This window comes from Canis lupus, chromosome 6 (assembly GCF_003254725.2).
Source record: "Canis lupus dingo isolate Sandy chromosome 6, ASM325472v2, whole genome shotgun sequence".
Lineage (NCBI taxonomy): Eukaryota > Metazoa > Chordata > Mammalia > Carnivora > Canidae > Canis > Canis lupus.
In genome coordinates, this window is record NC_064248.1 from 867,118 (window position 1) to 880,005 (window position 12,888).

Here is a 12,888-nt window from a genome sequence, read left to right on the forward strand (position 1 = left end):
ATTTGCCACTTATGTATTTAACTTTCTCAGTGAAAATTTGTACGTCTTATTACCTTACCAACTATTTCAGTTTCTTTATAACTCTATTTATTGTCAATCATATAATTTTCCTATTACAATATTTCCTAGGTGGTTTTATATTTTGATACTATTATAATTGAGATCCTTTTTTTTATATTTCCTATCTTGTTATTGTTAGGCTATTTTAAGAGTTCCATAGATTTCATGTATACATACTTAGCTTGTTTCACATAAATATAACTTCCTTTATGTAATTTTTAAATGAATTATTTTTTCATTGTTTATAGTGTTTTAGTTTCTTCTTTCAGGTCTTCTAGATATATAGTTAAATTTTCTATACTATACAGCAAGCCCCATGAGAACTGAAACTTTACCTTTGCTTTCGTAAAGTGCCTGTCATATACTGTACATCAGCGTATAAATATTTGCTAAATAAATGAGTGATAAGTAGAGAAAGCACTATAAGAATATAGTGACTGGGTGATGTTTTATTTTCTTTCTACTTTATTTTCTACTTGTCTATATATCTTATGTTTTTTAGAGTAAGCATCTTATATTTCTGTAAGTGGAGAAAAGCAAATTTAAGGAAAAAAATTTACCTATAAGTTTTATTACTTAACTGAAGCCAAAGGACAGTTTATCATTTTAGCAGAGTTGATTGGATGTTTCCTATAAATTGCAGCCTTGAGGAATGATCTATGAGGATATAGAATAGGAAGCAGGATTCTCATAAGGAAGATAATGGGGAGTTATCCAAATCCACAAATTTTTTGTTTTTACTTATTTTATGAGATGAATCTGGTTTACATGCATAGTCTTAAGGAAGAACACACCTAACTCTGGGATTTGTACTCATCTGGCCTTTTTTTGTTATTTTGGGTTTTTTTTTAAGATGTACTTACTTGGGAGAGAGAGCAAGTAGGGGGAGGAGCAGAGGGAAAGAATCTTTCAAGCAGACTCCCTGCTATGTGGGGCTTTATTCCCACAACTCTGAAATTATGACCTAAGCCAATACCAAGAGTCTGACGTTTAAACGACTGAACCACCTAGGTGCCCTTCCTCTGGCCATTTCTTTAGCGTACTTCAACCCAGATTGAATCCTAGCTTTGGAGCAGAATTCACAGGAATCTCAACTGTCAGCAATAGAGATTATTTTTATTCTGTCTTCCCTTATGTGAGTGGGTCAATTGAATTATGCATTCTGTATGCCCAGATTACTTAATAAAAGCCCATTTTTATGGAACTGGATGTGCCCCTCTGGCCTGCCTCCTGGGTGCAGTAGCTTGCCTCTGGATTATGGCTTTACTGACTCAGGATAGGTTCTTACACAGGAAAGACAGAATTGAATCTCAGGCAATTGATCCCCTTGTATTTCCCTTAACTGAAGAGGATATGCTCCTTATATAGCTCTGATGTCTAATCTGGTGTGTTGACTATACCTGCTTTGCCGCATTGAGACAGCTTCATCACTACATAGTCTTTCAAATCATGACATGCACTTTTGGCGATTCACTTGTTCTCTTTGTTTTCCATACTTAGAAATAATCTGAATGAAATGTTTAACCGTCTGATATATATTGGTTCATAAGTGTTATTTAAATTTTTTAAGTGACATTTTTAATAACTCTCTAACTTGAAACTACAGATTAACAGAAAATTGCAAAGAATACAGAGAGATTCTATATATACTATGGAGTTTGACCCAATGGCTACATCTTACATAACTATAATACAACATTAGAATCAAGAAATTTAACATCTGTACTGTGTGCATGTATAGCAGCTCAATGTCATTTTATCTCATATGTAGATTCCTGTAACTACTACCATAGTCAAGATACAGAACTATTCTGTTACCACTAAGATCTCCCTCATGCTGCCCCTTTATAATCACACCCTATGTTGGTAATCCCCAAGACTGTCCCCAGATTTAGTAATTTGATAGAAGGACTCATAAGACTCCTGTACTCCTGGCTATGTTTTGTTTTGTTTTAGAGATTTTATTTATTTATTTGACAGAAAGAGAGAGCTTGAGCAGGAAGGAGAACAGAAGCAGACTCCCCACTGAGCAGGGAGCCTAACACAGTACTTGATCCCAGGACCCTGAGATCATGACCCAAGCCGCAAGCAGAGGCTAAACCAACTGAGCCACGCAAGTGCCCCTCCTGGCTGTGGTTTTGTTGTTATTGTTGTTGTTTTAAGATTTTATTTATTGGGCAGCCCGGGTGGCTCAGCGGGTTGGCGCCACCTTTGGTCCAGGGCATGATCCTGGAGAACAGGGATCGAGTCTCACATCGGGCTCCCTGCATGGAGCCTGCTTCTCCCTCTGCCTGTGTCTTTGACTCTCTCTCTGTGTCTCTCATGAATAAATAAATAAAAATCTTTAAAAAAAAAAGATTTTATTTATTCATGAGAAACAAGTAGAGAGAGGCAGAGACATAGGCAGAGGGAGAAGCAGATTCCCTATGAGAAGCCTGATTCAGGACTTGATCCCAGGGCCCCAGGATTACGACCTGAGCCAAAGGCAGACACTCAACCACTGAGCCACCCAGGTCCCCCTGGCTGTGTTTTATAGCCAATAAAAGGATACAAAGCAGGAGCAATAAAGGAAAATGGTACACTGAACAGAGTTTGGAGGATACCTGGCATGAGCTTCCAAGAGACTTCTCTCAGTGGAGTCACATGGGGTGCATTTAATCCCCCCCAGTAACAGATTATAGCAACATGTGTGAGGTGTTTTCTGTTTGGGAAACTCACTTAAGCTTGAATTCCAGGGTTTTTTTGGAGGTTGGTCAGACAGGAACAAATACCTTCATGATTGATCATAGTTAATACAATTCTGGACCCCCAGAAAGAAAGCGGGTGTTCACCACACATCACACATTTATTTTATTTTTTTAAATTTTTATTTATTTATGATAGTCACACACAGAGAGAGAGAGAGAGAGGCAGAGACATAGGCAGAGGGAGAAGCAGGCTCCATGCACCGGGAGCCCGATGTGGGATTCGATCCCGGGTCTCCAGGATCGCGCCCTGGGCCAAAGGCAGGCGCTAAACCGCTGCGCCACCCAGGGATCCCATAAACGAACTGTCTAAACAAGCTGGTATGGTGTAGCTTGAAGCTCCAAGCTACATAAGCTCCTTGTGTTTTATATAAACACAAGGACACTTCAAGAATTCCATTCCCAGAAGCTGACCAAGAGCCAGTCACATAATGAGCAGGCCTTTCTGAAAGTGTGCATGATGTTTTAGCAACTCAGCCTGCTTAATTAACTCTTTCTCTACCCTTCCTTGTTAGACATGGATAGGATAGAGAGAAATAATGCTGAGCAGTGTGGAGGTGAGAGCTGGGAAGATTGGAGGGGGGGGTATAGATCGAGTGGCCGGGCGGGGGGGGAGGTATGCTACTTTTAGATAGAGTGGCCAGGGAAGGCCTTTCTAGAAGTATGACATGAAAGCTGCGGCCTACATGATGAGAGAGTAGTCACTATGTGAACAGCAGGGCGCACAGCATTCTAGGCATTGGAATAAAAGTGCAAACCCAGAAGACAAATGGAAAGGAGGCCTATGTTAGTTTTCTGTTGTTGCCATAACATGTTGCTACAAATTTAGTAGCTTGAAACAACACCCATTCATTATCCCAAAGTTCTGGAAGTCAGAACTGGCGTGCTCAACTTAGGTACTCCAGCATCTCAAGAGGTCAAAATTAAGGAGTCAGCCAGCGTGGGCTCCTATCTAGAGGCTATGGGGAAAATCTGCTTCCAGACATACTAGTGCTGGTAGAATTGAAATCCGTGTGGTTATAGCAATGAGGCCTTCATTTCTTTGCTGGCTGTCAGCCAGGGTCATTCTCAGCTTCTAGAAGCCACCCATATTCCTTGGCTTATAGTCTTTCTACCTTCAAAGCTGATAGTACTTTGAATTTCTCTGACTTTCCATTTTGCCCTCCTTTTCTGATTTTTACAAGCATACCTTGTTTTATTGCACTTAGCTTTATTGAGTTTCACAAATATTGCATTTTTTTTTATTGAAGGTTTGTAAGGCAGCCCTACGTTGAGCAAATCTGTCAGCACCACTTTTTCCAATAGCATTTGCTTATTACTTCGTGTTTCTGTATCACAAAATCTGGTAATTCTTGGAATATTTCAAACATTTTCATTATTGTTATACTATCTGTGATCAGTGATTAGAACTTGTTGAATGCTCAGATGGTGGTTAGCATTTTTTATCAATAAAGTTTTTTTTAATAAAGTATTTTTTTAGCAATAAAGTATTTTCAATTTAAGTTGTATAATTGTGTCGTTTAGACATAATATTAGTAAACACCTAATAGGCTACAATATAGTATAAACTTAACTTTTTTGTGCACTGGGAAACCAAAACATTTATTTGACTTTATATGACATTTACTTTATTGTGGTAATGTGGGACCTACTCTACAATATCTCCAAGATATACCTGTATTTTAAAAACAACTTTATTGAGGTACCTGTTGGTGCTCAGTCAGTTAAGCATCTGCCTTTGGCTCAGGTCATGGTCCTGGGATCCAGGACCAGTCAGGTTCCCTGCTTGGTGGAGAGTCTGCTTCTCCCTCTCCCTCTGCCCCACCCCTCATGCTTGTGCATGGCTCTCTTTGGTCCTGGGATCGAGCCCCACATGGGGCTCCCTGCTCCATGGGGAGCTTGCTTGTCCCTTTCCTCCCTGCTTATGCTCACTCTCACTGTCTCTGTCCCTTTCTCTCTCTTTCTCAAATAAACAAAATCTTTTTTAAAAAATTTAAAAATTGGGACTCCTGGGTGGTTCAGTGGTTGGGTGTCTACCTTCAGCTCAGGACATGATCCCGGGGTTCCGGGATCGAGTCCCACAACGGGCTTCCTGCAGGGAGCCTGCTTCTCCTTCTGCCTGTGTCTCTGCCTCTCTGTCTCTGTGTTTCATGGATAAATAAAATATATTTTAAAAACAAATTAAAAGTTAAAAACTTTGAGGTATCATTCACATATCAGAAAATTCAACCAGTTAAAATCAAACAGTTCAATGGCAACTATCATGACAGCCAATCCTAGAATATTTTCATCATCTCACAAAGAAACCTCATGCTCTAGCTATTTCCTTTATTCCCATTCTCACCCCCTCAGTCCGAAGTAACTGCTAATCTGCTTTCTGTCTCTATAGCTTTACCTGTTCCGGAGTTTCATACAAAAAGGGGATCATATAGTATATGGTCTTTTATCACTGGCTTCTTTCACGCATGTTTTCAAGGTTGATGGTATTGTGGCATATATCAGTACTTAAATCCTTTTTATGACCAAGTAATACTCCATTGCATGGATATACTATGGTTGGTTTATCCATTTATAGTTAATGGACATTTGAGTTATTTCCATCTTTTGGCTATTGTAGATGATGTTATAAACATTTGTTCATAACCAGGGTGCCTGAGTGGCTTAGTTGTTTAAGTGTCTACTGTTGGCTCAAGTCATGATCCCAGGGCCCTGGGATCCAGCACCAGTCAGGCTCCCTGCCAAGTGGGGAGTCTGCTTCTCCTTTTCTCTCTGCCCTGCCCCCCATGCTTGCATATGGCTCTCTCTCCCTTTCAAATAAAGTCTTTGAAAGAAAACATTTGTTACAAGTTTCTTTGTGGACATATGTTTTCATTTCTCTTGGATGTATACTTTGAGTGGAATTGCTGGGTCATATGGTAACTCTATGTTTAATTGTTTGAGGAGCTGTCAGTTTCTAAAAGCAGCTGCATCCCACAACAGTGTATGAGAGTTCTAATTTTTCCATATCCTTGCTATCACTTATTACTATCTGACTTTTTTTTTTTTTAAACCGTAGCCATCCTCTTGGATGTGAAATGGTATCTCCTTGTGGATTTTATGTTCACTTCCCTGATGATTAGTGATGTTGAGCATCTTTTCACACGTTAATTGGTATACCTTCTTTGGAGAGTTATACAAGTCCTTTACTAATTTTTAATTGGATTGTTTTTGTTGTTGAGTTGTAAGAATTCTTTATATATTCTGGATATTACCCTTTAGCAGATAGTTTGCAAATATTTTCTCTTATTGCATACAGGTTGCCTTCTCACTCTGTTGATTGTTTCTTTTTCTGTGCAGAACTTAAGTTTAATATAGTTACATTTGCGGGGATCCCTGGGTGGCGCAGCGGTTTAGCGCCTGCCTTTGGCCCAGGGCACAATCCTGGAGACCCGGGATCGAATCCCACATCGGGCTCCCAGTGCATGGAGCCTGCTTCTCCCTCTGCCTATGTCTCTGCCTCTCTCTCTGTGTGTGACTATCATAAGTAAATAAAAATTAAAAAAAATATATAGTTACATTTGCTTATTTTTCCTTTTGTTGCTTGTGCTACTTTTGGTATCATGTCCAAGAAATTGTTGCCAAATCCAGTGTCATAAAGTTTTCCCCCTATGTTTTCTTTTAGGTGTTTTATAGTTTCATGTGTTACATTTAGGTCTTTAATCCAAAATTACTCCTTTCTTAAAGTGTTCTTTATATTATTGAGAAAGATATAAGAAGTGTTTCTTTAGTATGACTATGCCTACTTGCCTGCCTGCCTTCCAGATGTTTTTATTTTAAGGAATCTCTATACCCAGTGTGGGGCTCAAACCCACAACCCCAAGATCAAGAGTCCCGTGCTTCACCAACTGACCTGGCTAGGTGCCTCAGGAGCTTGTTGGTAGTTATTTTCCCTCCTTCTCTGCCTTATAGCTTGAAGATTATGGACTCATATTTTTGTTGTGCTAATTGTTGTGCTTAATTGTTGTGCTAATGGAAGAATGATAATTCATTTGCAACAACACTTTCTTATTTACTTGATTAGCAGGAAGAAGATGAGCCTTAAGTCTGAACGCCGAGGAATTCATGTGGATCAGTCGGAGCTCCTATGCAAGAAAGGATGCGGTTACTACGGCAACCCTGCTTGGCAGGGTTTCTGCTCCAAATGCTGGAGGGAAGAGTACCACAAAGCAAGGCAGAAACAGATTCAGGAGGATTGGGAACTGGCAGAGCGGTAAAAGGACTTAAAATAGGGGTGTTTGAAAAAAAAAATAGGGGTGTTTGACCAGTGATATTGTTAGATATCTAGCTCTATCATTTTCACAATCCATTTTTCTCTCCTCTTGTGAGCTATTAGCAAGTCAGCTTAATATTAAGAGAAAAGCATTTTTTTTTACCCCTTTCTTCTCAGCATTTGGTGAATAGCTTTTAGTGATTTCTTCATTTTTGTCTTTTTCTTTTAATTATTTTGTGTTTAGAGTGTATTAGTCTGAGTTCTCTAACAGGCTTCTTAGAGTAGAAGAATGCAGATACATGTACTTCATAGTGTAGGTTAAATGCGGTAATATCTATGATGTCCCTAGCATAGTGCTCAGCACAGGGCTTTCATCAAGCATCATTTTCCTCATTCTTGTAATATATCCAGCATGGCATCTGATGTGGTGATAAACATAATAGTAGAAACTTGTTGATTAGTATACATAGCCCTTGCATTTTGGGATTTTAACTTTTTCTTAAAAATGAGATTAGTCAAAAGTAGTTTATATTATCCAGAAATATGATTATGATAAAAACTAAAAGATGAAATGGCTGATGAGCATAGAGATGAATAAAATACCATGTATGATGTTAATTTTTTGCCAAAACATCCTAGAAACAGTAAAACTTCCAATAAAAGAAAGTCAGACTGAACTTTGACAGCATTTGCTAGTTTTTTATATCTAATCAGCCATATTTGTTGAGTGACTACTTCGCTAGCATCTGTGGTGAACTCAGAGAATTATAATGCATGCTCATTGTTTTCAGTAACTATATGGTCAAAATGAAAATGTAGACAAAGAACATTATTTTATCCAGTTTCCCACTGCACTATTCTCAGTAGCTGATCCTATTTCATGAGAAAGTGGAGGTCACTAGGCATGAATTTTAGCTTTCTCCCCTCTCCACAGCAAAATGTACTAATATCTTTATGTTAACTTCTGTTTTGTCTCAGAGGGAGGTGTGTCCCTATTCCATTCTCAGACTAACACTTCTAAGCTGTGATTTCCTTACTGTTTCTTACTGCTTCCATTTGCGACCTTGCTTGAGATTTTCTATAGCACTGTTTCTCATAAGAATCACCTGGAAACCTTATGAAAAGAGGCATCACTGGACCTCACCTTAGAGACTGATTTTAATAGGGTGGGAGTGAAGTTTGAGAATTTGCATTTCTAACAAGTTCATAGGTAATACTGCTGGGATCACCATATAGAGCCATTGTTCTATGGACAGCCTTTGAGATTTATTATAAATACCTCAAATTAAGCTCATCCTAGGCCAAATTTATCGTTTTTATTTACTCTAATCCTCAGTCCCAACATTTCCTCCTACCTGTCCTGCATCCTGTGTCAATTAATGGCATCATAGTTTTATTCAGTTGGCTAAAAACCATTAGAATCATTCTTAATTTCTCCTTTACCTGCCACATTGTCTGTAACTGAGTGATAAGTAGAACTTATTCCAGCTCAGAGAAGTCTTTTGAATTTCACCCTTTCTCAGTTTCCAGGTCCTTATTTTCTCTCACTTAAATCTTTGTATTCTTAATTATTGCCCCTGAAGTTATCACATAGCTACCTGCGTTACTTTTATAAAACACAGATCCGATAATGGCAATTTATTGGATTTACAGTCTTTCTTGGTCCCCACCACATGATGAAATCGAGGATTATAATGGATTTGACATTCAAGGTTTCTTACCCTGGTCACACCATCAGTGACCATGCTAAACTTGGTCCACAAAAGAAACCACATGCCTTCACATTTTTAGTTCCCTCTCCGTGGAATGTCCTTTCGCTCAGAGGAACCGTGTTCATCTCTTCAGACCAGCCTAAATGTGACCATTGTAAAGCCTTGGGCTTCTTCAGCAGATTGAGTTGTTCTTCCCTATGTTCTCACGGCAGTCGGGTTTTACTCTCTACTGTAGGAGCTATCATATTATATGGTAATTATTTACTTATCTCTTTCTCCTTTTCAGCCTTGAGCTTGTTAGGGAAAATGACTAGAGTTTACTTCTTTTATGTAACCTTAGTTACATTTAGTTAGTTACAATGAATGAATATGATCCATGGAGAAGATCCCTTTTGAAGTCTAAACTATCCCATGGAGGGATAGTTTCTTATCATACACCTCAGACCTATTTGGTGTGTTTAGGCGCCAGTTCTAAAAATTTTAGATCCCCTTGCAATTCACTGAGTAATAATTTCAGATACAAGGAAAACTTAGAGGATGTGTGGCTCATTCTTAATCCTCTCTTGAATTGCAGACTTCAACGGGAGGAGGAAGAGGCTTTTGCCAGCAGTCAGAGCAGCCAAGGGGCCCAATCCCTTACATTTTCCAAGTTTGAAGAAAAGAAAACGAACGAGAAGACCCGCAAGGTTACCACAGTGAAGAAATTCTTTAGTGCTTCTTCCAGGGTTGGATCAAAAAAGGGTAATTTTCTTTCCTCTCTGCTCAAATGAGATACAGAATAGATCCACAGTGCCTGTGGGCTCTGCTTTTTAATAACTGTAAGCATTTAGGGGATAGCAACCCAGATTTGAAACTGAAATGGGATTTAAGGGTTAGAAAATATATAAAATTGAAAATCTTCTTTGATCAGAGGTCCTTGTGTGTTGGAGAAGCTTGTTTATTACTCTGTAGGAGTAATAAAGATAATTGAAATAATGTAGTTTTGTTTATAAAATGTATTATCATCCAAATATAGATCTTTTTGGATGTTTTCTTTTTTTGTGCCTTTAATTTTTGGATTCTGGTTTATTCTCCTTTGTATAATAGCCTTACTAACCATAACTTATTAGAAATGACTATATCTAGGCTTAAGGTTATGTAACAAAGAGGTTTTCTGAGTGCTTGAGAGAGAGCTTGCATCTTGAAGAAATATATAGAGAACACATAGGAAAAGGCTGGCTTTGAGCTTTTGGAAGGGTGAAAGTAACCCGTAGTAGATATTTTCTAGAGCATAGATTTGTATGTACATTATCTTTTTTGTCTGCTTCTTAAAATGCTATATACCTAGCAGAAGGATTGTCATCAAAGTTAAATGTGTTCTAACTGGTCAGCAGACGGGCTAGTTGAAGTGGCCTAGCTGGAAGCAAGAAAGAATGTCTGTTGTTAGGACTTAGTCTTTGAACCTTCATGTTGGTAGTCAGAGTTATGCAGTAAATTTGAAATGGTGATGGAGATGGGGCTGATGCTATCAGAAGAGATGTTTTGGACAAACCCCATCACCTCAGGTAGTTGTCAGGAATTTTTTTTTTGTCTGCCTGAAGATAGTGAAATGAACAATAATATCACACCTTAAGATCTTTGCTGGTCTTTCAGATTTAATGGCTGCTGTTTTGTCTTATTAGAAGGAGAAGTTACTTCTCAAAACACATTTCTTCTCTTTAATAATGCAAACCTTTAAATAATCTTTTTGTTCACATGATTAATTTGAAATTGTTTCTTGGTTGGCTGTCACTCCTAGCAGTTTTTTCTATTGTAATTAGAGAATAATCAGTACCTGTTAGAATTAAATTCAGAATGAATCTGGCTCATGATCTATTTATTAGGAGGTAGTGTAGCATGGTGGTTAAGAGCGTAAACTTTGGAGTCTCCTTGTTTGAGTCTCAATTCTGTAGTTTAATAGCTGTTGTGACCTTGAGTAAATCTCTTTAAGCTCTCTGTTCTGAGGGGCAGTAATACCTGCTGTAGGCATGTCTTAAGAATTAAATGAGCTGATGCAATTAAAAGCATTCAGCATAGCACCTGACAAACATAGTAAGTCTCCAATAAATGGTAGCTATTTATTTATTTATTTATTTATTTATTTATTTATTTATTTATTTATTTAAAAAGATTTTATTTATTTATTCATGAGACACTGAGGGGTGGGGGCAGAGACACAGGCAGGGGGAGAAGCAGGCTCCATGCAGGGAGCCCAATGTGGGACTTGATCCCGGGACTCCAGAATCATGCCCTGGGCCGAAGGCTCAACCACTGAGCCACCCAGGGCTCCCAAATGTTAGCTATTTAAAAATACAAGTTGTTTTCCTGGTAGTATAAGCTCTACTAGTAAGGATCTCAGGGGTATTAGGGTCATTTATTCCTATTTAGCTTAAATTATGTTTCTTGCTTTGGGGAAGTTCTCATTAACCTTAGGAAATTATGATATACAATAAAGTGGTAAAATATGAAATAGTGTAGAAGTTATAAAACCAATGGCTTTAACTGCCTCATTTTATAAATAAATGACAGTATGAAATCCCATAAATATTAGGTAACTTACTCAAGGTCATTTATTGTATTTAGATTAGAACTCAAGTCCCCTAACTCCTGGCTCCATTTTTTTCCATTATATTCCTTGACCTCTTGTAAATACGTGTGTGTGTGTGTGTGTGTGTGTTTGTGTGTGTGTGTATCTGTATCTGTATGTGCATCTATATCTGTGGATAGATACTTGATGAGGTGTCTGTTACTGAAGTACATTACATTCTTACATTCAGTGCCTATCCTTGGTACTTTTAAAAAATTGTATCCTAAGAATATCTGTATAATATGCATTATATTATGAAAGAAGATTTGTACTTTAAAAGAGACAATTCCAAGTTGTTTTTATTTAAAAAAATTGTATTGGTATACTTCTTAGCTGCTTTTCTTTTCAAGTGGTAGACTGTTACCTTAGATTTTAATCTTTAGTTGTTTTGGTCTATAGAAATCATAAAGACCTCAAAGTATTGAAAAAAATTTAGGTGTATTAGAAAATAAGATCCTATTTGATCTTTGTAGACTACTTCTATAACTTTGCTAGATGAACTTTGCATTTCAGACTGATTATTTGGTCTTTGCCTGTTGGATAAGGTTGCCTGTACTACAAGTGGTTTTAATTTATTGATTCTCAACTAAAACAAGCCTTTTGTATTCTGTATTCTCTGTTTTACTTCATTAATACGTGATGCCTTTGCTCTTGATATTTTTCTTGCTTCTATCCGTGGCGTGAAAGAAAGCTCTTAAACCAAGGCAGGTTGGTAGTAAACAGAACATAAATATAGCCTTCTAAGGAGTTTGAAGAATTGTAGTATCCTGTTAAGAGTTGGATGCCCTTCAGAAAAGGTTAATGGAATAGTTTTATTAAAGACTCCATTTACTTACAGTTTTTAAATTTCCAAAGTAAGGTTGAGAGAGCCATTATAACTTAATAGAGTAAGTCATAGTTGGTTGGCCATGTTGAAATACTTGCTGATTCATTTTGAAAGCCCTTTTTCTTTTAGAGCTCAAGTAGAATCTTGTTGCCCTGAATAGAATCTTACATGCGTCTTTCACAAACTAATCTAAAGGCAGTGCTCATAGGAAGACTATCTTTTCTTTTTTTTAGAATTAAAATACCAATTTTTCCAACCAGACCTTAGATTCTAAATACTAAGCTTCACTAAAGAGAACTCCTCAAGGGTTCCTTGGAGAAAAGACTGATTCAGGGGCTGGAGCAGGGAAAGAAGGGCTGTTCAAAATTTGGGGACATGTCAAAGGCCCAGAAGCCAGCTTCTGTGGATTCCCACTGGCCAAATTTGAGTATTAAATAAGGACAATAAATGGAATATACCTGACTGAATAAAATAATCCATTATTCCTTTCAACTAATAAAATAGATACATGATTAAAGGAGAAGAGAAAGCTCTCTCTCTCTTTTTTTTTTTTTTAAGATTTATTAATTATTTATTAGAGAGAGAGTGCTCTAGAGTGTGGGGTGGGGGACAGAGGGAGATGGAGAGAGAATCTTGAACAGACTCCCTGCTGAGCAGCTGAGCACAGAGCCAGCTGGGGATAAAGATGCAGA

General features: G+C 37.8%; 1 protein-coding gene across 11 annotated transcripts in view; it reads left to right on the top strand.

Moving 5' to 3' along the window:
• LOC112646092 (BTB/POZ domain-containing protein KCTD7) overlaps positions 1-12,888 on the top strand; it is a 95,147-nt gene that overhangs the window by 43,990 nt on the left and 38,269 nt on the right. For 9 of the 11 annotated variants that reach the window (XM_049110786.1, XM_049110782.1, XM_049110784.1 and 6 more), the window contains 2 exons: positions 6,865-7,053; positions 9,340-9,506. In XM_049110786.1, coding sequence (XP_048966743.1) covers positions 6,865-7,053; positions 9,340-9,506 — 356 coding nt within the window. The remainder of the gene's footprint in view (positions 1-6,864; positions 7,054-9,339; positions 9,507-12,888) is intronic. The other 2 variants (XM_025425733.3, XM_049110790.1) reach the window with 1 other exon arrangement.